Source organism: Chrysoperla carnea, chromosome 3 (genome assembly GCF_905475395.1).
Source record: "Chrysoperla carnea chromosome 3, inChrCarn1.1, whole genome shotgun sequence".
Lineage (NCBI taxonomy): Eukaryota > Metazoa > Arthropoda > Insecta > Neuroptera > Chrysopidae > Chrysoperla > Chrysoperla carnea.
The window spans coordinates 38,469,610-38,492,290 of NC_058339.1; the positions used below are offsets into that span (position 1 = coordinate 38,469,610).

Genomic DNA, 22,681 nt, shown 5'->3' on the forward strand with positions numbered 1-22,681 from the left:
TATCGCTTTGAAAAACAAGTTGTATAAGCTGGCGTAAATTCGAAAAAAGTGAAAATAAATATATTATTTTAGAGAACAAATTTGATGCGGACGTCACAGTTTTAAATTGAGTACAATTATATATACAAATTCATCATACCTTAAAGACATGCATTGACATTTCAGTGCTAAGCTATGTATTTAAGTTATGATTAATTTATATGTATGTTTTTTGTATAGATCCTGAAGAAGTTATAAATTAAATAGCGAAACGTTGCAATTGAAGATTTGCTTATTGGTGCTTATTTCTTTGATTGAGAATACTTCTTATCTTGATAATAGTATTGTAATTTTTCGCATTTGATGTTTTTAAATATTTTAAATTGAAAATTTTCATAGATATTTTTGATTTTCTATTTTAGAACATTTAACATAAATATCTGAGTAAATACTACAATATATTTAGTGTAAATATATTGTAATAACTAGAAAATATTATTTTCTACAAAAAATTTCAATTTTTAAATATGAAACAAAAAAAATTTCAAAATTAAAAATGATAATTAACGAAGGTAAATCGAATCGAAAAACTGCAAAGGAATTTTCTTCTTACAACTTTATCGCTATACTAGAGTGCTATCCAATGCGATAAATATAAAATAATCTGCAAAGAGGTAAAATTGAATTCGAATACACTGCTTACCCAAAGATATTGGCAGCCTATGTGATATGTCGCTTCATGTTGACCCAGACCTTGATCAAAATATTTCTGTTTGTTAAAATGAAACTTTTTATCACAAAATAAAATATATTCGACGCCAAAATCAACGCAACAAAAATTTAATCGAAATTTCACTTAACTGCAAATAATTAACTTCGCGAAATGTTATCGTTACTTATATTTATTTTGCTGTTTGTGTCCAAAAATTTTCTTAGTTTAACGGTCTCCACAAGTTGCAATATCGTGCCTCTCTCGTAGTTTCTACTATCTTTTGATAAATATTCAATTTTTCCTTCGGATTTAAAGAGATTACAGATAAGGGAAAATGAAACATTCAAACAGTTTTTCAAAATCATCCTTAAAGATTTCAATTAATAAGAATATAATTTAAAAAACTTAAAACACGCTTGTTGCTTGTTCTAAGTATATATGTATAGTATGATTATCGGTAGTATAATAAATGTATATAACTGATGATGTCCTATGCATGGGTATGATAATAGAGGGTTACATACAAACATACATACAGATGAAGGTAATATAAGCGTGTTAAAAATAAAAATTTTATAATGTTATCAAGTTTTTGTAAAGTTTACGATAACTTGAAATTGAGTAAAATTTTGTTGCGTTAATTTTGCCGTAGAGTATATTTCGAATGAAAGTAAAAGATATTTGTTTGTTTTCATTTGTATTTGTTTCTTTTTTTTTATTTGAGTTGTTTTATAAATAAATATTGTTATTATCTGTCATCATCATCTTCAATTGTTTCAGGTTCATGTTCATGTTCTTGTTGATTTAAAGTGATCACATTATTTATTAAATTACTACTATTTAAATTATTTGTTAAATTATTATTTAAAATATTATTATTGGCTGTTGATGTTTGTATTTGTAAATTATTATCTTTTGTTTGATTATCAGGTGGTAAAACATCAAAATCCAATACTAATAGTTTTGTTTCTTCAGTACCATTACGTGATCCAACTGCGCATACTAATTTAGTATCATTTGCACGTATACGCCATACAACACCACCGCTACCGCCGCTACCTAATGCAACTAAATTTCGTATAAATTCACCAGTATGTACATCCCATAATTTTACGGTACCATCGTCCGAAGATGTAATTACAAAACGATTGTTAAATTGTAGGCATGTGACGGCCGACTGATGTTTATTCGCACCTAGAAATTAAAAAATTAACATACACAGAAATTTGGAGAAATAAAAAAAATCAGACCACTAATTGAACAGCGCCATTGTACACGTTTTTAAATACTATACACATTTTTAGGGTTAAAATGACAACACTTGACATTTCTTCTCAGTTATACACTTATACAAGTTCTATTGTACTATAAAAAATGAGACTTACCAGAAAGCGTTTGTAAACATTGTCCAGTAACGATATCCCATACTTTAACAGTCGAATCAGCATTACCACTAACTAGAATATTATTACGTAATTCCATACCAGATGTTAATGATTGATGGCCCATTAATGTATGTCGGCAGGCACCTGTTTCAACTTCCCAAACTCGAATACTTGTATCTAGTGAGCCACTTACAACATGGACACCATCAAACTGCAAAAAAAAAACAGCGTTATATTGGCGGTGAAAGCCTTTTTTACTTTCTTGCACAAAGCAAAAGAGGTATTATAATCGCGAAAAATATTACAACGGAAATATTCTGATATTTTGGTCTGATATATGTACATAGATAGAAACGTGTGTTTACAAGGGAAGTTTGAAGGACAAATCAATCATTTGAAATTTCTTGGTAAATAGCAAAACGAAAATTTTTACAGCAAAATGAGATGAGCAAACTTGTATATATATATATATATAAATTTTTTTACTACAATTCACCATCTTATCATTTTTTCTCCAAGTCGAATATTTACTTGGACATTTTCAATTTGACGTTCTGTAGATATTTGCAATGTAATATACTATAACCAGTCCCCAGTAAACGAGTTTTTTTCTTGAGTTTTTCGTAAACGGGAGGTTATGTAATGTCAATATCAAATTTTTCAAAAAGAAAATAAAATTTACTTCTATGAAACAAAATTTAAAGTATCTTTTTTAACTGACCTGTAATGAATAGACACGATTTGTATGCCCTTGTAGTGTATGTAAACATTCTTCACGTTCAGGATTCCATACTTTAACCATATAATCATAAGCTCCGCTAACAACTAAACGTCCGTCATATTGTACACAACGTACAGCTGCTAAATGTCCAACTAATACATGTAAACATTCACCAGATACAACATCCCACATACGTAAGGTTGCATCTCGTGAACCGCTTACCACCCTAATTAAGACAAAAACAACACCAAATTAGATTAAGATTCTTAAATAAAATTTCAGCAAATAGTTGTATAATTAGTTGCTTTTTTTTTTATAAATTTCAGAGAGAAGATTAGCTATTAGCTTATCATCGCTATTTTAAATAGCTCCACTAAGGATGTCATCATTTAACATCGCCATAAAGCGATTATACTACAAAAAGATTAATTTATAAATTTTTGAGCTAAATATTCTTGCATTTGTTGCCCAATTTTTCGTATTTTGTTCAAAATACATAAAAAACCTTTAGTAAATCCAACAAAATAATGCTGACTATTGGAAAGCTATTTGCGTTGATAATAGCATTGAAGCATAATTACACACTTAAATACCTTAACAATGGCTATTGGGAAGTTATTTGCGTTGGTAATAGGTTAAAAAACTGTATTCTTGAATCTTAAACCGTGCAACATAAAATTTGAAGCATAATTACAGACAGACACAAACTTAAATGTTGTATAGTATATTCAAATCAATACATACCTATTTTCATATAAATGCATACATCGTACTGTACTCGTGTGCCCATATAATGTGTGAATACAAACACCACTTTCGGCATTCCATACTTTTAATGTTCTATCGGTGCTACCACTAATTATTATACTACCAGCCATTTGAGAGCTCCATACTCCACCGGTGTGTCCAACTAATGTTCTTAAACACTATAATCAGAGAATAAATTATAAGTTGAAATTAAAGAGAAAAAAGTTGCCATACTCTTGGAACAATTTCTAAAAGGTTTTGATAATATATCTAATAAATAAGATTAATGAACTCATTAAAAATTTGTCATCATACAACACGGAACTCTAACAACAGATTCGTAAATTCGTTATTGGCTCAACATGTTTTCAAACCTTTTACTAAGTAATCACAGTTCAGAAATCTTTGAAAATGATTATAATGAGATCATATGGACTAGTGAAGCTTATATAATGCTTACAGCTCTGAGTCTTCATAACTGTTAGTTTCGAACATTCATTCATTCATTCGAAATTGGCGTCTTGATTTTTAACACGCATGTTCGCCGACGATACGTATATTTGAAATAATCTTCTTACTTATGCAGATGCAGGATCTGCATATATTTTCTAACTTAGATAAAAAATAAAATAAAAATATATTCAGAATCAAAGTAATAAGAGCCAGTCTTAGTAATTATCTACCAATGCGTCAAATCAATCTTTTGCAGTGAATTTCATCCCCAATTAACAGTAAAAACAATATCTCTTCAATAACTGTGAAGATTCTATAAACTGAAGTAACTAACCTTTCCAGTAACAGCTGACCATACTTTAAGCGTATTATCATCAGATCCACTTACAATACGATTACCACAAAACTGCAAACACGTAATCACATGATCATCATGTCCTTTTAATACTTTCGGTGGTCGTATTGGTTTTACACGCCAATTCATTTCAATTGCATGTTGACGCATAAAGGCGGCTTTCCACGGTGATGCTGAATGTATTGTCGCGGACGTCGATGTAGACGTTGGAGGTGTATCCGATTTACAATTAATATTACGATGATGATGTTTCTTATTTACATGTGTCGATAATAATGGTTGCTCTAGCTGTGGTAATTCATTGATACCCGTTTGTCGACATTTTTCACGCCATAATAAATTATCTTCAGCTAGATATCGCCACGAACGACACGTTTGTGCAGCACGTAATAAATCTTTAGGTTCTAAGAAGCTTAATACATTTAATGCTAATTCACGCGGTAATAATGATATAAAATCACGTTGAAATTGTGGTTCGATTACTTGCATCATATGTCGGACTTGTGTGGGTTCACAACGGTCAATTAATTCGTCAATTGCTAATAAACGTTCGGCATTTGACCATCGCTGAAATATATCAAAATAACATTCATGAGATTTAGAAAATTATGAAGGATGCCGCTACACAAACTTTTTGGGAAAATATCTTCCATAAATTTAAATGTAACTGCGATAAATTGATTGAAAATATACATATTAATTATTTTTAATGTCTGTGGATCATCATACTTAATCTGTTTTTTTTTTCCTTTTACCGTTAGTCTCTCGACGGATTTGCAGATACGTTTTAATTTATACAGAAAAATATATAAATTAGCTTACCTCGAATTGTGAAAGCCATCCAATCATCTCAGGTGGTGGATTGTCCTTTGTTGGTATCACACATCGATGCTTCTTTTCAGTACTCGATAAAGATATTGAATTTGTGGTGGACATTTTTTCCGTAATTGAATCCATGTCATCACCAACGGCAGTCTTATTCTCTGGGAAGAGTTTCTTACAAGGAAATGCATTTTGTGTTTCTAATTTACGTTTACGCTATTTTTTAAATAAAAAACAACAGTAATTAGTTGCGAATAATTCAGAATTCGAAGATTTATATTAGAAAATGGTTAAGGATATAATATATTATAACTCAGGTATAAAGTGGGGTATATAATAAAAGTAACACTATATACAGGAGTATTCTTTTATGTTTCCGATCTGAAGCAGCAGAAAAACTCAAGAGGTGTTAAATATTACTTTAAAAGGTACCGAACATTAGGCTGGCTTTATAATTTGCATGTAGCACATAAAGATTAAGTATAAAATGTTCAATAAATTTTTTTCTTTTTCTACTTAGTTTAATCGTAAACTTCCGTCTTATTTTTTTGGAAAAAATTCAATATTTCATAAGTCAAGTTATTCCTATGAAACTCTGCAAATCTACTATCTACGTACTGTAAAAGATCTTTAAAGAATCTTTAAATATTTTTATATCAGAATAGTTTCAAAATATCAGTCGTTTAAAAAATTTTAAATCTAATTCTCGAAATCAAGTTAAGAAATCGAAACCAAACATTTTTTTTTACTTATTTTTATGTGTACAAATCCACCACTGCATGGCTCGCTACGTATTTTTGTAACACTCTTTATATTGTTTGAGCTAATATTCAGCCAGAAACAATTTTTCATCAAACAGGAGTAGATTGGAATATTATATTAAGATTCACAGACGAAATATGTGTTAATTTAGGATAAATTTTTTTTTTAGTCTAATCTACTAGTCCAAAAAGTTTAGAATTTTAATAAAAATGGATAAATTACTAAATATATGAATCAAATGTTAAAATGAGTAAGGATCCCCCCCCCCTTAGCGATGTTTTGTGAAACATATAATTCTCCTTCAAATGCTGAGGTAGATTTCGTAAATTAAGTTATTTTTGACTCCTAGAAGACGAGAACACTCCTAAAAGAAAAATTTTTGTGTATTTTTTTAAATGAAAATCGGGTTGATTATAAGGTTTTCAGTCCTACGTTAATCATTTATCTAATCTATGTATCCTAAATTAACGGCAAAGCGGGTTTAAAAATATTTTAGATGGAAATTTGTATTTAGATATTGGCTAAATAATTCAATTCAAAATAAAACTGAATTATGAAAAATTTTCCAAAATGTACTCAGCTATAATTTTAGAGATCATATTTCAATAAAATATATTTTTGAGCTTGTATTAAATTTTGAGGAAAAAAAATTTAATGTGGCGAATTGAAATGTTGCTTGTCGCCAATACTAAAAACAATTCAACTGACTCTAAAAAGTGGGGACAATTGTTTTATAGGCTCTTTAATCCATAATCTTGAAACTTTGGATTACATCAAGAAATTGTATAATCTAGTAAATATTATAAAATGTTATGATGGACTTACCCAACTTCGGCGATATCCAGAATTACTAGGTATGGCATCCTGTTCATTAGAGGAATCAATAACCATTATCATTTCATCGTCATCCTGCACTCCACCTTCCTCCTCTTCTTCGGCACCAGACTCCGGACAATCTTCAAAATCACCACTTCCACACCCAACCACAACATCTTCACCACAATCCGCTTCTCCAACCCCACAACATGAGACTGAGGGTTCCGGTTCATCATCGTCCTCATCACCATCATCATCATCATCATGAATCATCTCGTACTCTTCTTCCCACACATCACCCACACCAACTCCCGCATCCCCACCACTACCACTAGGAGTAACACCATCACATCCCACACTATTATTATCACTATTAAATAAATTACTTTTGATAAACACTTGATTACGTTTTGTAGTTGCGTTATCTAAGTCACGATAAGTGTTATTACGATTATTACTAATTGTTATTAATCGTCGTTCAGGTGTACGATTATCTTGTAAAATACGTTCATGTGTCTCATTTAATGTATTATCTAAAATCACATCAATATTATCAGGCGCGTCTATGTCTACCAAATTGTTTACCTCATTTGGTGGTGTTTCATCTATATCATCTTGACACTCATCTTCACAGTCATCGTCTCCTTCTCCTTCTTCCTCATAATCAATAGTCTCTTGAAATTGTTGATTACATGTAGGTTGATTATGATGTGATGGTCCAGGTATTGGTTCTAAGTTTCTATCAAACGATTCACAAATGATTGTTTCGGTTGGACTTGGACTAGTACATTCATTTTGATTGGTTTTTGTATCGATTATATCGATTAAATTTGTTGATGTTATTACTTTATTGTTCTCACATTCTTCAATTATTACTGGTACACTTCCTAATGATCGTATTACGTTGTTATCTGTTGTTGAACATAATTCTTCCATTCTAAGTCTAATTACAACTGTTAATAATCAAAATAACAAATATTAGCAAAAACTGAAAATGACTTATATAAAAACTTAATATTATTAATTTTTACTCGCAGCAGTCTCACATTAAATTTCGATTTTACCCCTATTTCATAGATCAATTTTTGTATTATACAAATACGTATTTCGATTGCCATAAGAGGTGCAGACCGTCACCAAAGATTCTATTACAATTTATATTAAGACTAATTCATACTGATGATGACTACATGTAAGTCGAAATACGTTTTTATATAATACAAAAAATTACCATAAAAAATATAATAATCCGCCTGAGGGAATGTATTTCTTATGAAATCTATTTAAAAATGAGAAATTGTGTTAACACACTCAAACCATGTATCCTACACTTTTGTGACACAGAAATAGAGATATTGAGTCAAATGATTTCAGCTTCAACAAAAAAGTATCGCAATAGGTCATGTTTAGAATGTATTCTATCTTTTTTTTAAATGGGTTGGGTTACCATGGCTTGTCCATTTTTTTGGTTGATACTCGTATAAAATCGATAACTTATTTGGACGGTTTTATGTTGAAAGCATACCTCCTCTATCACATTTCCTTTCGATTAGCATCCTGCTACAAGGATACGGTTTTTAATTACAATTTTACCAAAGGTTTTAGAGAGATTAAGGATCAAAATGATTATATTTTAAGACTTTAAGACAATCTTAAGTTTGCCTTTTACATGCTCATTATCTTTTTGCATTCAAAATGGCTATTTTTGGTGAGAATCCAGTAAGTATACAATGTGGCAACCAACTCGTTAGCCATTTAAAATATATGAAGTAAGAAGAGTTTTTATGGACGTTCTTATATACAAGAAAAAGAAAGAGTCTTCAGACAATGTATTGTGTGTGATGCGCGCGTAAGCATATCATTTGATCTGAAGTTGTACACATACGATACAGGGCGCATCAGACACAGCGCATTCTCTCTTTGTTTTATACATAAGAACGTCCATAAAAACTCTTTGCCAAACTGTATATCATAGAGTTGCGAAGTCGCTGCCAAACGGTTGTTCGCAATAGAGTGGGCGCATATAGCTGTCTTCGTCTCTATTATACGTCTACAATTTGTCTCTTTATACCTGTCTCACTGTGGTCAAGAATTCACCTATTGCGTTTCCTATGTCTCTAAAGCTCTAAGGCATTATCTCTACGATATAAATAGAATTATAGAATAAGACTAGCCATTGGCAGGTAGGTATTTAATAGAGGGATCTATTTTCACTCCAAATCATATTAATTAAAGAATAATATATTGACGTAAGGCTGATAAAATTTGTTCTTAATATCAATTCTATCATTAAACAGCCTGTACATTATGTATTATTTCGTTTATAATTTCTTTTAATAACATACGATAGTAAAAAGAATTAAAATATGCAATGTAAGGTTATTTATAACTAATCCAAGATCATGGTGACCTTATAATATGCATGTGCTGACCTTGAAGCATGTTTTTTTACGAATTGGAATATAACTAACGAAATTTTACAAAATTGAGCACTTTAATACCAAAAAAAACTTTTAACAAAAATAAAACCGACTTCAACCTAATTGAAATGGGATCACACGGGAAGCAAGAGCTTTCATATAGAGAATCATCAAAATCGGTTAACCCAGTCAAAATCTCTGAGGTAACAAACATAAAAAAAATACAGTCGAATTGAGAACCTCTTTCTTTTTGATTTAAAATCGGTTAAAAAAATCCACTCGATACTTAAATTGTGTTCAAAATTGTAAAAAATCATAGCTTTCTTTGTTTTTTAGCATGCCGTCAAATTACATCGTATTTTTCTTTCCAAAGGAAAAAAAAAGTAGGAAAATGCACATTGTGTAAAGTCTGTCGACAATTTCACGAAATAAAAAAAAACCCACAGTCAGAAGTAATTTGTGAAATACAATATTTTTCAAATTTTGATAAATGCATATGTGTCCCATTTTAATCTATCTTTTCTTTAACTTTTTCACGGATGTCCTTAATCGAAACTTGATACCTTGAATGAATGTTGTTCGGTTCGAATGCACATGATGGAAATCCTGAAATTTGACCATAATCTTTTCGGTCATTTAAAAATCAACTCAATTTCATAACTAATAAGAGATAGAATTAAATTCAGTGTTTCCATCATGTGTGCTCTTTTGAACTGAACAAATTTCAATCAGATCATGAGAAAATGTTTGCGGTGATATATTACAATGAGCATCCTGTATAACTTTTATAAGAATGTTTGTTATTTTTCTTGTAGGCCATGTTTGAAAAAAGTTTTACGAAGAAATTTTTGTATAATTACAATTTCTTGAGCGACTTATCTTGGTGATTAATTCTGTTAAAACTTGTAAATAAAAAATATTTTTATAATTAAGAATAATGAACAGAAATACAAAAACTATTTTTCTTTATGCAACTTAACCCAATTAAAGCAAGCGTATAAACAAAATTTCAATGCCTCAAAATATAAACTAAATCTTAAAGCTCACAATAATTCATCGTAACGTCTCCGAGTACATCTATGTCAGTCAGACCTGTAATGAATTTATTTCACAGCTAATTCTTTTTTTTTTTTGTTCCCTAAGGTTATGAAACACAATTTTGCAATCGCCTTTATAAGAGATTTGTTGGTTAGAAACTACAAACTTGACGAACAGAGTTCTTAATACTTTTTTTTGAATTGGGTGCTTTAAACAGCAAGTTTATGTACGAGTTTATCAATTATCCAAAACATTTCAGTCATTATTTTGCTCATTTACGCTTAAGAAAGTGATTTAGAAGGATTAATAACAAAATTTAATAACTCTACTAAATATATTATATTAAATCACATTAAAAATCAATTTTAATGAGTATTTACGACAAATTAATGAAAAGATCAACAAAACATGAACATCAAAAAATAATTTTTTTAATTTTTAAATTTACAAAATACGAATGGAAATCGTGAGATAAAAAAAATGCCAGATTTCAAACAATAGAAGGACATATTTTCAAAGTCAAATTGCATTGCTAAAAATTTATACGTACGATAACTGACCATAGTCAACATTAATAAACAAACATTATCAAAAGGCGTGGCTTTAATCAATTTTTTTTGCAAAAAAAAAAAAAAATTACGTGTAAAAAAAAACTTTTTTTTTTGGAAATCAATTTTTTTTTTTTAATCTCACGAAAACTTTTTCTCGTTTTCTTAGTTACCCAAAAAAGTACAGGTGGTTGAAATTACTTTTAAAAAATACACACAAAAATAAGTTAAAAATAAAAAGAATAATAATTAATAGAAAATTTAAGATTAGTTTGGAATCGATTAGAAAAGTCATACGACTCAGACATGTGCTTTATTTAATACTGAATTGTTCTTGACATCAAGTAAAAAATTAAAATCTTCAATGACCTTGCTTATAAATTATTTATTGATAATTACTATAAATAAAAGTAATTTAATCTATTTAAAAAGATTTATAAATTGCTTTTCGAACCATACAATTTACATAAAAGTTAAAATCAATTTTTTTTGTTACCACGTAAAGGCAATAAACGAATAAATTAATTTTTTTTTTTTTTCAAATAATATTTATTTGAAAAAATGTTTCTTTTAAATTAAAGTGCAAAATTTAACGAAATAATCGAAATTCTTGAAAATTAAATACGTTCTTTCTTTTTGAAGGCTGTGATTTTGTCATTGAAAATCTTTTCGTTTACAAAATCACAGTTTACATATGTTTTAACTATGAGATTCATTAAATATTTATGTGTATTTAATAAAAGTTATTTATTATAGGTGAAAAATTTTAAAAATTACTTACCAATTTCAAGATAATCATACAAAAGCAGCCATATTTTTAGGGGCTATGTTTGTTACCCATACAATTCATATATGTACTTGTATGTACTTCTTGTATTGTAAAAAATTGTAAAGAATGTTCATAGATGTTGCATCCAACTTATGTCCTCTAGTTTTCAAGTCTTTGGTTGTTTTCATCGGCATATTAATGGTAGTATTTTTAAGAGGTTGGTAGCAATGGCATAAGGCGCTAAAATATTTGCTAAAAAATAAATACAAAATATAAAACGAATATTTATTAATATGTACTTAAATATTTTAAACCGAATGGTCTAAAAATGTAATAAAAAAAGAACTCATTTTTTAGGTCATATCATTAATTCATTCTCTAATAACTTTATTTAGTTTTGTACGCTTCTCTTATTACTTTGAGCATATCTTTTAAAATGTACACTTTTGCTACAGCATCGCTATCCTTATTTAATGCTTTTCGACGGACACTCTTTATAATCAGATGATTCTCTTTTTACTCTACACTTCACACATAACTCTTTACCCGCGGGCCGCGGGAGCCCAAATTAGATTAGAAATATAATATAATATGTATACAGGTATAGCATATATTTTAAATGTATACGTTACATTTTTAATGTATGTTTCTGTAATAAAAACGAATGTATTTCAGTGAAAGTGAAATGCACATTTCGTTAACAATGAATTTTCTTCTTTTATCGTGACTTTGTTGGGCTATTGTGTTCCATTCTGCCTGTTTCTAATATTTAATACAATGATGAACTCGAATTATTAACCAGCCAGTGTGCCTAGTCTAGCCTTTAGTTCATATCGAAATCTTATAGAATAGAATGAGGCAAACTAATAATTTAGTTTGCTATGAAATAAACTATATATGCATTTTGTTAAGATTTTTTAAAATAAGCAAAGTTTAGACCTAAAGAATTCGAAAAAAATAAAAGCGATTCATAACCTTTCGACTTTGAGTTGATTTGGGGTTATTGACGTCACAAACCACTGACATAAAATGTCTTAAGTATATAGAATGAATAGAACGTACCCCAAAATTTTTTTTTACAGGTTAAAATGTTATCAACAGCTGAGATCGAAGGATTGTGTTTTTCTAGGTTATAAGATAATTTTAAATTTAAAATAAAATGAGATTTACACGAAATTTATTAGAATCTACATTAAAAATAATTCAGATATAATGAGATTTTGAAAATTTTGGTCCTAAATACTATGTGAAATAATTGAACTGGAAAACATTAATAACAAAAATTATGTAATATATTTTTCTATATCAACAAATGTGCAATTATTTAAAAAAAAAATGTAAAAAAAGATCGATTTGAAACTTAATTCATATTACAAAATTAATATATATAAAAATGGTTGTCCGGAATATTCAAAATATTACAAGTAGTGGTAAAATTGTACGAAATATTCAATCACGAGCAAATTTATTTGGAAAAAAGACTCATCGACCTGCATTCTGGAATTTGTTTCAATTACACGATGAACAGTCACAGTCACAGAAATCATATTCTAGTCTTAGATGCTTTTATACTACTGGTACACAGTACCAAGCTTTGGCTAAATTAAGCCCGCAAGAGGTTAAAACTAAATTCCACTTTACAAAGGGTATTTGAGACTTTAAAATTGAGTTACTTTTATAGGTTACCACGATATTACGAGCAAATGAATATACTCATGATTTTACTGAAGTGAATTCAGTAAAGTCATACGATTCGAATCAGTTAGCATCGAACAATCCAATTGAAGATACTCGTGCTGAAGCTGCGTGCTTAATGACTGAGGGTAAATTATATTTGAAAGCTTATTTCACTTGTTACTAATAAAACTAATCAATTAAATTAATTTTCATTTTCTAACCGAACAAAATTCATCTGCTTTTTTAGAAAAATGGTTTGAAATTGGAAATTTTTTTGGGGGTACGTGATTTATTTAAGTTGCGAAATTATTATTTATTAATTGTTTTTATTATTTTGGGGCTTTGTTATAAAATTTATAAATTGCATGTTACTAAGATGTATCCTTTCAAAATCATTTTTGCGTTTTTTTTTTCATTCATCAATTTATGTTTTAAAGTTATACATTTCATGCTCAAGATTAAAAAAAAAATTGAGTCAATTTTAAATTGTATATTTGTTTACTTATAATCAGAAACCTCCACTTTTTGCCACGAATTGATAATTAATATTTAATGTTGTAAGATGTTTCTTACCTTCACTGAACAACACAATCAGACTGATCTGAGTACCGGGCCACTCTGACGTAAAAAGGAATGAAGCAACGTACTCGTTGGCGAGAGAGGGGTCGCCTTAAATCTTTCACCTGAGCCTGTATTACCCATAGCAAGATGCTGCATAATTTACCGAATCAACTGGAACACAGGGCATTCGACAAGCTGTGTATAACCACAGCTAGACCATTCGACTGTGCTCGTCAGAAACTTATTAGAGCACAGGTGGTGGGACACTCGACAAGACTCTGTCGATTAGTATGAATTAGCTAATCGTAATTACTCTTAAAAAGCGTATGTTTCTCGTTGCTAATTTGGTGACGGTTTTCGAAAATATGTTACTCGAAAAATCGAAATTTATTTCGAAAAAGCCTAGTGTTCTCATTTATTTTCTTTAATAATATTCCATGAGTTTATCGCACAAATAGCGTAAAATTCAAATTTTGCATTAATTTTGGGACACTATTAAATATCAAAATATAATTTTGTAATGAATTGTAAACACAATTCGGTAATTAATATATTATGCAAATGAAAGAGTTCTAAACAGGCTCCATTTTTTTTTTTGATTTGGAGTATGCAATGTAGACAAAATAGGTTTTTAAATCGTTTCAAAAAAATTTCAGTTTTGTTCTTTAAAATTATTATATAATAGGTTTATTAATGGGTGTATTTGATGGTCATGGTGGCGGTTCATGTGCACAAGTTTTAGCAAAACGTTTATTTCATTATATAACAGCTAGTCTATTACCACCACCGTTGTTACAACAATATTTACAAGATTTACAAGATGGCAAACATACTGATTTAATTAATTCATTTAATGATAAAGTACAATTGGTTGAAGATATTGCAGGTGTTTATAAAGACAGTTTTCTGCGTTTTATTCATGATTTGAATAATGTAAGTATCAGTATTATCGCTTACTTTATTTCGTTTGAAACAGGCAATGTAAACCACTACTGTAAAAAAGCCCCATTAAGATTGCACTTCAATTTATAATGAATATCAGCTGATATTTATACAGATTGTAGGTATTTTTTCCAAGTAGCGTAATAGTCCATTAAAAAAGTTATATTTGGGGTTGCAAAAATCAGAGTTATCAGGAGGAGAATTGTGTAAAGTTAAATCCATATTTACAGGGTCGCAACTCTTGTTCCGCGGCCGCCATCAAGCAAAAAAGGTGCGAATGGTTTTTACGCTATATCGGACAAACTATTTGTCGCAAAGATAATTTGTAAGGAAATTTCTTGTTACAAATTAAATTCTCTGCAAATTTGGTTCTGTAACTTTTAATAGTAAAACCAAAAATAACGAAATTATTAAAGAAAATAAGATAAAAATTTAGGAATAAACTTTTTTTCTAATCATTTTACAAAAAAATACTCACAACATTTTGACATGAGTGTTTTATTTGTAAAAAACCTTTAGAGAAAATTAAAAATAAAAGGTAAGAGGTATAGCATTTTAAATTAGAAAGTTGATTCTCATAAAAAAAACTAACATTTATTATTTAAAACATTTACGAAAATCGTTAGCTTTCGGAGAAAATGCGACTTAAAATATGTCATTATTGCATTCCACCGAAAGAAAAAACTCTAGCTTAAGAAAAATATTTTAAGCAAAAGTTATCAGTGAATTCAATTTCAAGGCCTTAAGGTCATTCGTCTTTGTTAATAATTTTTAGATCTTGATCTTTCTTTCGATTAAATGCAATAACATATTTTTCCGAAAGCTAACAATTTTCGAAATAATGTTTAAAAAAACATGTTCGTTTTTTTATAGTTGCAAATTTGTAATTTAAAGTGTTATTCATTCTATCTCTTACATTTTAGGATCTACATTGACTATTAAAGCTATACCCGGAGAACTAGGTCCAATCTGATGCGAGAACATGGTGGATCCCATCAAACTGTGCAATTTTTTAAGTTATTTTTTGATTATTTATCTATAAAAAAAAAAGATTCACCCTATACACTTGGAATTTGTCATATTAAAATTCTTTTTTGAATTAGCAAAAAATTATACTTTTGCAACGGTTATTCGATGCTTTAATTTACGCCTACTACATTTTGTAGCGGTTTATATCGTCAGTGTTATTAAAATCTACCAAAATAAAATTTAAAAATGAACATTTTTTACAATCACAGACACCTGGACAACCAAATTTTGAAATGAAAACAGTCTTAGAAAATGCATTTTTACGTTTAGATAATGATCTATCCGATGAAGCATTAAGAATTGATGAAAAAATGACAAATATTGATGATAAGACTAAATTAAAAACATTATCCGTTGCAATGTCTGGTGCTGTTGCATGCGTTGCCCACATAGATGGGCCTCATTTACACGTAGCAAATGTTGGTGATTGTAGTGCTGTGCTAGGTGTACTCAGTGATACAAACGTATGGATACCAAAAAAATTGACAATCGAGCATAATTACGAAAATACTTCGGAAGTGAAACGAATTGTTAATGAACATCCGCCTAGTGAAGAGAATACTGTTATACGTATGGAACGTTTATTAGGACAATTAGCACCGTTACGAGCAATGGGTGATTTTCGTTATAAATGGAGTAAAGAAATTATGGAAACAGTTGTAGCGAAGCATTATGGTGAACGTGCAATACCATTACATTATTTAACACCACCTTATTTGTCGTCGAAACCGGATGTTTCGTATCATCGATTAACACCAAAAGATAAATTTTTAGTGATTGCTTCGGATGGTTTATGGGATTTGATTTCTCCACTTCAAGTTGTAAGGTAAAAAGCCCTTTTTTCATTATTATTCCACTTTTAAATGTTTCAAACTTAAAAAGTTTGAAGGTTTCCATAAAAAATAGATGACAAGCGAAATTAACAAAATATAAAAAAAACTCCGACAAATGTTTCGGGTACGGAATCATAAACTTGCACTTGAAACATAGCAACATAGCTAAAACTTTAATTACTTTTTTCTGTATAGTCTTCTCCAAACTGAACTGATTTTGAATATCTTCGCCTATTTTTTAGTTGTTTCGCTTAAGTTGTTTTCCATTAATTTACCTTTCAAACAAAACAGAAAAAAAATCGCTTCATCCGTATGGGAGCTACGACTCCACAGACAGACAGACATACATAAAATATTGTTTGAAATCGTTTAAGAAGAAGATGTGTATCTGGAAAGTATAAATTTGGGCGCAACGCCGTAGTCTATAAAGATATTTATACTAAGTTTATCAGAAGCTATTACAGAATTCTTAAATAATTTAATTAATTACTTACAGGTTAGTTGGTGAACACATGAGTGGTAAGGTAACATTAAGTCCACTAAAACTACCACGCAAAGATATGACATTCAATGAAATCAACGAAATGTTATTACAACGTAAAGAAGGTCTCAAAATGAAACCAATTGATGAGAATGCTGCAACACATTTAATACGTAATGCACTTGGTGGTACTGAATATGGTCTCGATCATGGTAAACTATCACAATTATTAACATTACCACCAGATGTTGTACGTGTATTTCGTGATGATATCACAATTACTGTTATTTATTTTGATTCTGAATATTTACGACACTGTCCTATGTAAAAAAAAAGCTCATTTAATTAAATAGTCTCATGCTTTAAACTCTTAGCTTTGTATGTTATCACACAAGAAAAATTTAGTCTCTCTATGCTAACTATTATCGAAATGAAGGAAAACGTGAAAAGTTAATTCATTAAATATACAGAGGGTATGTTGATAAATATTATTCTACTTTGATTTGTAGAAGAGGCTCTATGGGAATTTTTGTAACCTTCAAAGTGTAATTTGACTGGATAATAATGTCGATTTATGCCGTCTTGGCTCATTTTAGAAACTTTGTAATAGAACTAAAATGTTAATACAAACTTTTTTTCAGTGTATTCCTTATGTATTATTTCTTGTTTAAGTTTTTATTTTACTGTCAAAAGTCTAGTATTTCACTTGAAATTAGTAAATAAATTCCTCGGAGATTCAAGAGTCATAGAACGCCGACGTGTGGCAGATGCAAATAATCAAAACAAATCACCTCCCAAAATTTGATAGACCTCTTAAGTAATTCCCTTGCAGAACGAAGATGTATAAGAGATAAATTATACTGTTCACAATATGGTTAAACAAATTTTAAAATTTAGTAATTGTTTTGTCAATAAGGGATCGGACTAAATTTTTTTTATCACTTCAGATGAAGAATTCTCACTGGACGTGCAGAAAAGTGAAATTGATTTTGAAATATCTTTACTAGTATACAAGATATGCACGTTTAAAATTCCTAATTAAACAAAGAGGAAGATACTCATTAGTGGCATCATACGTGGGTATCGTCATGGAAATTATATATAAAACTTTATTTTGCTAAAAAGAAATGGGCAATCTTTGATTGCTTATAACTTCTTCGTTTTTTAACCAATTTTAATTTCACTTTCAAATTTTGTTATGGTATCAAGTCTAGTTTTAAATTTTTATGGTTAATATGGCCAATTCGACATCAGGATTATCTCCTAATGCGTGGCACGAGTTGGACAATTGCAGAAGTACGTTAATAATGCGTTATCGCACGTATATCGTACAAAACATTATTTCCGCCTTTAAAATATGAATATAAACGATAATTATTATTTTAAATTTGTCATGACTTATTGAGAAAAATAGAAAATTAAAAAAGTTACTATAGTATATTATTACCACCCTAGTGCGGAAATGAATTCATTATCACACTAGGGCGGTAATGAACTATATTTCCCACGCATGAGAGAGAAAAGTACTTCTTTCTCACGGGCATAGATAAAACTATTTTTTTATATTCTTATTTTACAACATTACAAGCGGGTATAATGCCCGATTCGAACAGTTTTTCTTTATTACCAGCCTGTTTGTTTGCTACAAATTTTTCAATCAAAATTTCGACTAGTTCTAATTGAGTTTCGAAATTTTGCATATAGCCGATACTGATAATAATACAAAATTAGAATATTCCTTAAGCATAGTAGAATGGAAGTGTTGGAAAATACAAGACGAGCTTTTCTTCTAGAAATTCTTTTTTTCTAGAAATAGTCATCATATTTGATTTTAAATAAACCCTAGAGGGCGCTCACGTTTAGAAGCTTGGCCCCAATTTTATATTACGCATAACGCAACTATAATTGTGAGTTTTTTTCTTGTTATCGAATCATAATTTTCGTCTTTAGTTGAACGCCTAATTTCATTCAATACACAGGTTGGCTGACCTTGTTTGTATACGACATAAAATAATCGTATCTATATGTTATTGCACTTCTATTGAATTATGATACAATTATATAAATTTCTTCAAAATGATAATTTGTTATGTACAATTGTTAGAAATTTTTAATTTATTTATTTGTTATTGTATTTTAGTGTTGTAATATTATTTTTTTTTTGTTCTTTGTGATTTTATTTTAAATAAAATGTGTAAATAAATATACGTAAAACAGTTTTAAGTTTATTAATACAATTAAAGAATCCTTAAGGTTTGTCGAAATTAACCGATTATTATTTATATGGAGGGTTCGAATCAATTAGAGAAATAATATATAAGATTAAACTGTAAATCAGAAAAAAATTCAATAATATACTAAACTGAAGAACTCTACCAAATATAAAATATTGCTATACATTTTGCAAGATGAACTCTTGTTTCTATGTTTTTGACTAAAAATTATCCTTAAAAATTCGGATTATTTTAGTTAAGACCATCGTCCATGGGGTGAATAAAACAATATAATTTTAAAATAAAATACATTTTATTTTTAAAATAGGTCAACATCTTTAAGAATCGATAGAGATTTTAATGAATTCTGATCAGATATATTTGATTTGTTAATTTCTTTGTTAGATTTATTACATGTACAATTATTACAACTTTTATCTGAATCGTTCAGCAATAATTTATCTTTTGCCTCTTGTTCAGCTAACATTTTTTTAGATTTACTTGTCTTACCAATACCTAACTTTGGTAAACCTCGATTTAAACCTTGAAGCAAAAAGCATGCCTTACATATTTCTTGTGATGAGACAAAATTACAACTTTTACAAACACCAACTTGGGGCATCTTTGCTGTTTTGCTTATTTGTAAAGTTTCACCTAAAAGAATTAAAAGCTTTTAATTTGTAAAATTTCACCTAAAAGAAATATAAGCTAGTGGATTAAATTGCAGTTTTGAAGCATCTTGTTTTTAAGAACGGGATAAAAGATTCACTAAATGTTTCCAAGATTTTTTGAAATCTTAGAGAATAGAGAATATTCATGAAATTTAAATTTGGTTCAAATATTTTTCTTACGAAACTTTAATGACTGAACATTTCAGCTAAACCATTATTTTAGTAATTAATATCTTTTTAATTACTTAAAATTAATTAATAAAAGTACAAATTCAATGAGGGCATTTAAAAATTTTTAAAACGGAAATTCAAATTTTTATACGGACGTGACATCATAGTACGGGCTTGTCAAATTTGTTGACATACTGTATGATATTAATTACTTACATTTTATTTGGTATTGAATTGAGTTATACTATTCTACGTCTTTTTATTAGAAAACTTAATAATAACGAGTAACGAGTAAATTCATTTTTTTAAAGTGTAAATTATACATTGAACTGTCACGAATTAACAGATCACGTACTTATACGTCATCAACAGAGAGCGTCAAAAAACTGTGTTTAAATATCTCAAAATTATAATATATTTTAAATATTTTTTTACACGTAAATACAGTGATGAATTAAAAATATAAAAAAAATACATGAATATTCCCTATTCCCGAATTTTTCGGATTATAGGCATTCTTCGTTATTTACAAATTAATTTTTGTGGGATTTTGATCAAAACTTTATGTTGTACCTCTTTTTTGATTCTGAATAACACTGTATTGAAAAAATTAATAGTTTTATTCGACATACCTGAATGAATAATATCCATAATAACTGATGGTCGTACTTTTTCCAAATCTTTTAATAATGTTCGAGCATGTCCACGATACGCGTTTGGGGCAAAAACACATTCTGTTGAAAAATATACTAATTTTCGAAAATGTGCATACATAACAATTTCTTTCTCATATGTATACTTAAGTGGCTTTACTCGTGGTATTGTACCTTCGCCTGACTAAAGAAATAATTCGTTTTAATTTAAATTTAAATCATATTTCAATCGATTTATTATTTCAACTTACTGTTATGACTGCAGTACATCTTCGTAATCTTGCTAAGTCCCCTCGAAGAACATTCATTAAAACTGTTTCAGCAATATCATCTGCATTATGTCCCGTCGCAATGCAATCAACTTTAAGTTGAGCCGCCCCCCGATCTAACGCTTGTCGTCGAAATACTCCACAAAACGTACAATTATTTTTTCTACCTATCTAAAATATCAACAAAAATTAACAACAAAATTTCCATATAAAAATTATACCAAATATTTACTTGAGCAACAATTTCGTCCATTGTCCAGCCATACAGTTCTTTATAAGATAAAATCGTTAACGGCATGTTATAATCAATTTTATTCTGTTTAACTGTATCTAAACTATCGTCACGATATCCAGTAATACCTTCATCAATTGATAATAATATTAACTCGATTCCATAATTATAACGTTCGTTTAAAACTTTTAAAACGTATGCCAGAACTGTAGAATCTTTCCCTCCAGATGCACCGATGGCTACCTTATTTCCAGGTGAAAATAAATTACCTGATGTAATGGTTTCATGTATCTCCGTTTCAAATGCCCAGAAAAAACATTCTTTGCACAAGGCATCGCCAGTTTTGGGACGCTAAAAAGTACACACGTGGTTTTGACATTTGTTTAACAAAAAATTAAAATTATTTGTACCTTAAGAGCGGCGTTCTTTCCACAGTTTGCTGTACACTTTATAACCATTTTTAAATTTTTTATTTTTTAATTTGAATACCTTCAAATTATGTTGACATTCTTTTTAAGGTTATAAACATTCGTATAACTTTGAGGTTACAAACTTTTGACATTTGTTTGACGTAATTCAAAGTTTTGTTAATTTGTTGCTATTTTCAGTCTTGTTATCGTAGTAGAGTTTCACCAAGTTTCCCAAATTTCTGGAAAATCCAAATTTACTTCTTAATCGATTAATTGGGTAAGTATATTATGTAAAATGTATTAAGCGGAAACGTACGCAGGATGAAGTAGCCCCCTTCTAAGAAGTCGAGAATTGGACCCTCTTCTCGCCAAGAAGGAAATTGAAACGGCCGTTCTGTGGGGTGGTTAAAGATCACCTCATCTGAGCGGTAATACACCTCAATAACTCTGGCGGAACCATTTCTCCTACTAATTATAAGAAGGTTGAAACAGCTCTATTCAAGGTATACAAAGAGGTAGTAGCGGAAAACCCCACCGCGATGTAAAGATTTTGATTGGTTCCAGGATCTGCAGATCTTTATAAAGCGACCATAGGAAAGACGGGGGAGGTATGGGAGGGCAGCAGTCTGGAAGCTCTCTTAAAGGACTCGATCCCTAGCAGACCAGGGTTAAGAGAACCAAAGTGGTTTTACTGAACCAAATGGGATGCTTGAGCTCATCCAAAGAGCAACCCAGCGTTATCCACTCAAGATTGAAACGTAGTTGGGAAGAAATGTAGTTTCTCATCCCTAGAAAGAAAGAGTGATAATCAAAGGGCGTTGGAGCTGTTTCTAGTATGAACTTTGAATTGAGAGTGAAATTTCTCGCCCATAGACGTACCGCCGACTTGGCAGGGGAAGGGTTGCCTCACCCTGAGCCTCAATTGCCCGTATACATTAAACTGAGCAAGTATGTGTTTAGGCCTTAATATTGCTGTAATTTTGAAATTTACATCCAAAAATTCCTGGGTTAC

General features: G+C 29.6%; 3 protein-coding genes across 5 annotated transcripts; 1 reads left to right on the top strand and 2 right to left on the bottom strand.

Moving 5' to 3' along the window:
• Positions 1–1,413: 1,413 nt before the first annotated feature.
• LOC123295450 (F-box/WD repeat-containing protein 7) lies at positions 1,414–11,665 on the bottom strand. Its single transcript, XM_044876813.1, has 8 exons — positions 11,540–11,665; positions 6,762–7,705; positions 5,175–5,390; positions 4,332–4,919; positions 3,542–3,723; positions 2,798–3,023; positions 2,077–2,287; positions 1,414–1,885 (listed from the first exon to the last, which is right to left on the bottom strand). The coding sequence occupies exons 2-8, from the start codon at positions 7,686–7,688 to the stop codon at positions 1,440–1,442; spliced, it is 2,796 nt and encodes a 931-aa protein (XP_044732748.1). The 5' UTR covers positions 7,689–7,705; positions 11,540–11,665; the 3' UTR covers positions 1,414–1,439.
• Positions 11,666–12,861: 1,196 nt separating this feature from the next.
• On the top strand, positions 12,862–18,118 carry LOC123295465 (pyruvate dehydrogenase [acetyl-transferring]-phosphatase 2, mitochondrial). 3 transcript variants are annotated; one of them, XM_044876832.1, is made up of 6 exons: positions 12,862–13,145; positions 13,209–13,350; positions 13,452–13,484; positions 14,451–14,698; positions 15,946–16,562; positions 17,066–18,118. In XM_044876832.1, the coding sequence occupies exons 1-6, from the start codon at positions 12,921–12,923 to the stop codon at positions 17,376–17,378; spliced, it is 1,578 nt and encodes a 525-aa protein (XP_044732767.1). In that variant the 5' UTR covers positions 12,862–12,920; the 3' UTR covers positions 17,379–18,118. The 3 variants fall into 3 exon arrangements, with proteins under 3 accessions (XP_044732767.1, XP_044732769.1, XP_044732768.1); XM_044876834.1 differs by having other exon boundaries at positions 14,535–14,698; XM_044876833.1 differs by lacking the exon at positions 13,452–13,484 and having other exon boundaries at positions 12,864–13,145.
• Positions 18,119–19,582: 1,464 nt separating this feature from the next.
• On the bottom strand, positions 19,583–21,823 carry LOC123296021 (cytoplasmic tRNA 2-thiolation protein 1). The gene is made up of 5 exons (XM_044877483.1): positions 21,670–21,823; positions 21,260–21,610; positions 21,010–21,198; positions 20,738–20,942; positions 19,583–19,917 (listed from the first exon to the last, which is right to left on the bottom strand). The coding sequence occupies exons 1-5, from the start codon at positions 21,715–21,717 to the stop codon at positions 19,583–19,585; spliced, it is 1,128 nt and encodes a 375-aa protein (XP_044733418.1). The 5' UTR covers positions 21,718–21,823.
• Positions 21,824–22,681: the final 858 nt, after the last annotated feature.

What these genes read in the sequence shown, in the direction of transcription:
- LOC123295450 (XM_044876813.1), bottom strand. Translation starts at nt 7,688, where the DNA reads ATGGAAGAATTATGTTCAACAACAGATAACAACGTAATACGATCATTA. An exon ending in GATGGCTTTCACAATTCGAG is followed by an intron (nt 4,920 to 5,174) that starts GTAAGCTAATTT and finishes GATATATTTCAG; the next exon opens with CGATGGTCAAATGCCGAACG. An exon ending in ATCGTGTCTATTCATTACAG is followed by an intron (nt 2,288 to 2,797) that starts GTCAGTTAAAAA and finishes TTTTTTTTGCAG; the next exon opens with TTTGATGGTGTCCATGTTGT.
- LOC123295465 (XM_044876832.1), top strand. Translation starts at nt 12,921, where the DNA reads ATGGTTGTCCGGAATATTCAAAATATTACAAGTAGTGGTAAAATTGTA. An exon ending in TGCGTGCTTAATGACTGAGG is followed by an intron (nt 13,351 to 13,451) that starts GTAAATTATATT and finishes CTGCTTTTTTAG; the next exon opens with AAAAATGGTTTGAAATTGGA. An exon ending in AATTGGAAATTTTTTTGGGG is followed by an intron (nt 13,485 to 14,450) that starts GTACGTGATTTA and finishes ATTATATAATAG; the next exon opens with GTTTATTAATGGGTGTATTT.
- LOC123296021 (XM_044877483.1), bottom strand. Translation starts at nt 21,717, where the DNA reads ATGGTTATAAAGTGTACAGCAAACTGTGGAAAGAACGCCGCTCTTAAG. An exon ending in GATGTACTGCAGTCATAACA is followed by an intron (nt 20,943 to 21,009) that starts GTAAGTTGAAAT and finishes TTATTTCTTTAG; the next exon opens with TCAGGCGAAGGTACAATACC. An exon ending in TATGGATATTATTCATTCAG is followed by an intron (nt 19,918 to 20,737) that starts GTATGTCGAATA and finishes TAATTCTTTTAG; the next exon opens with GTGAAACTTTACAAATAAGC.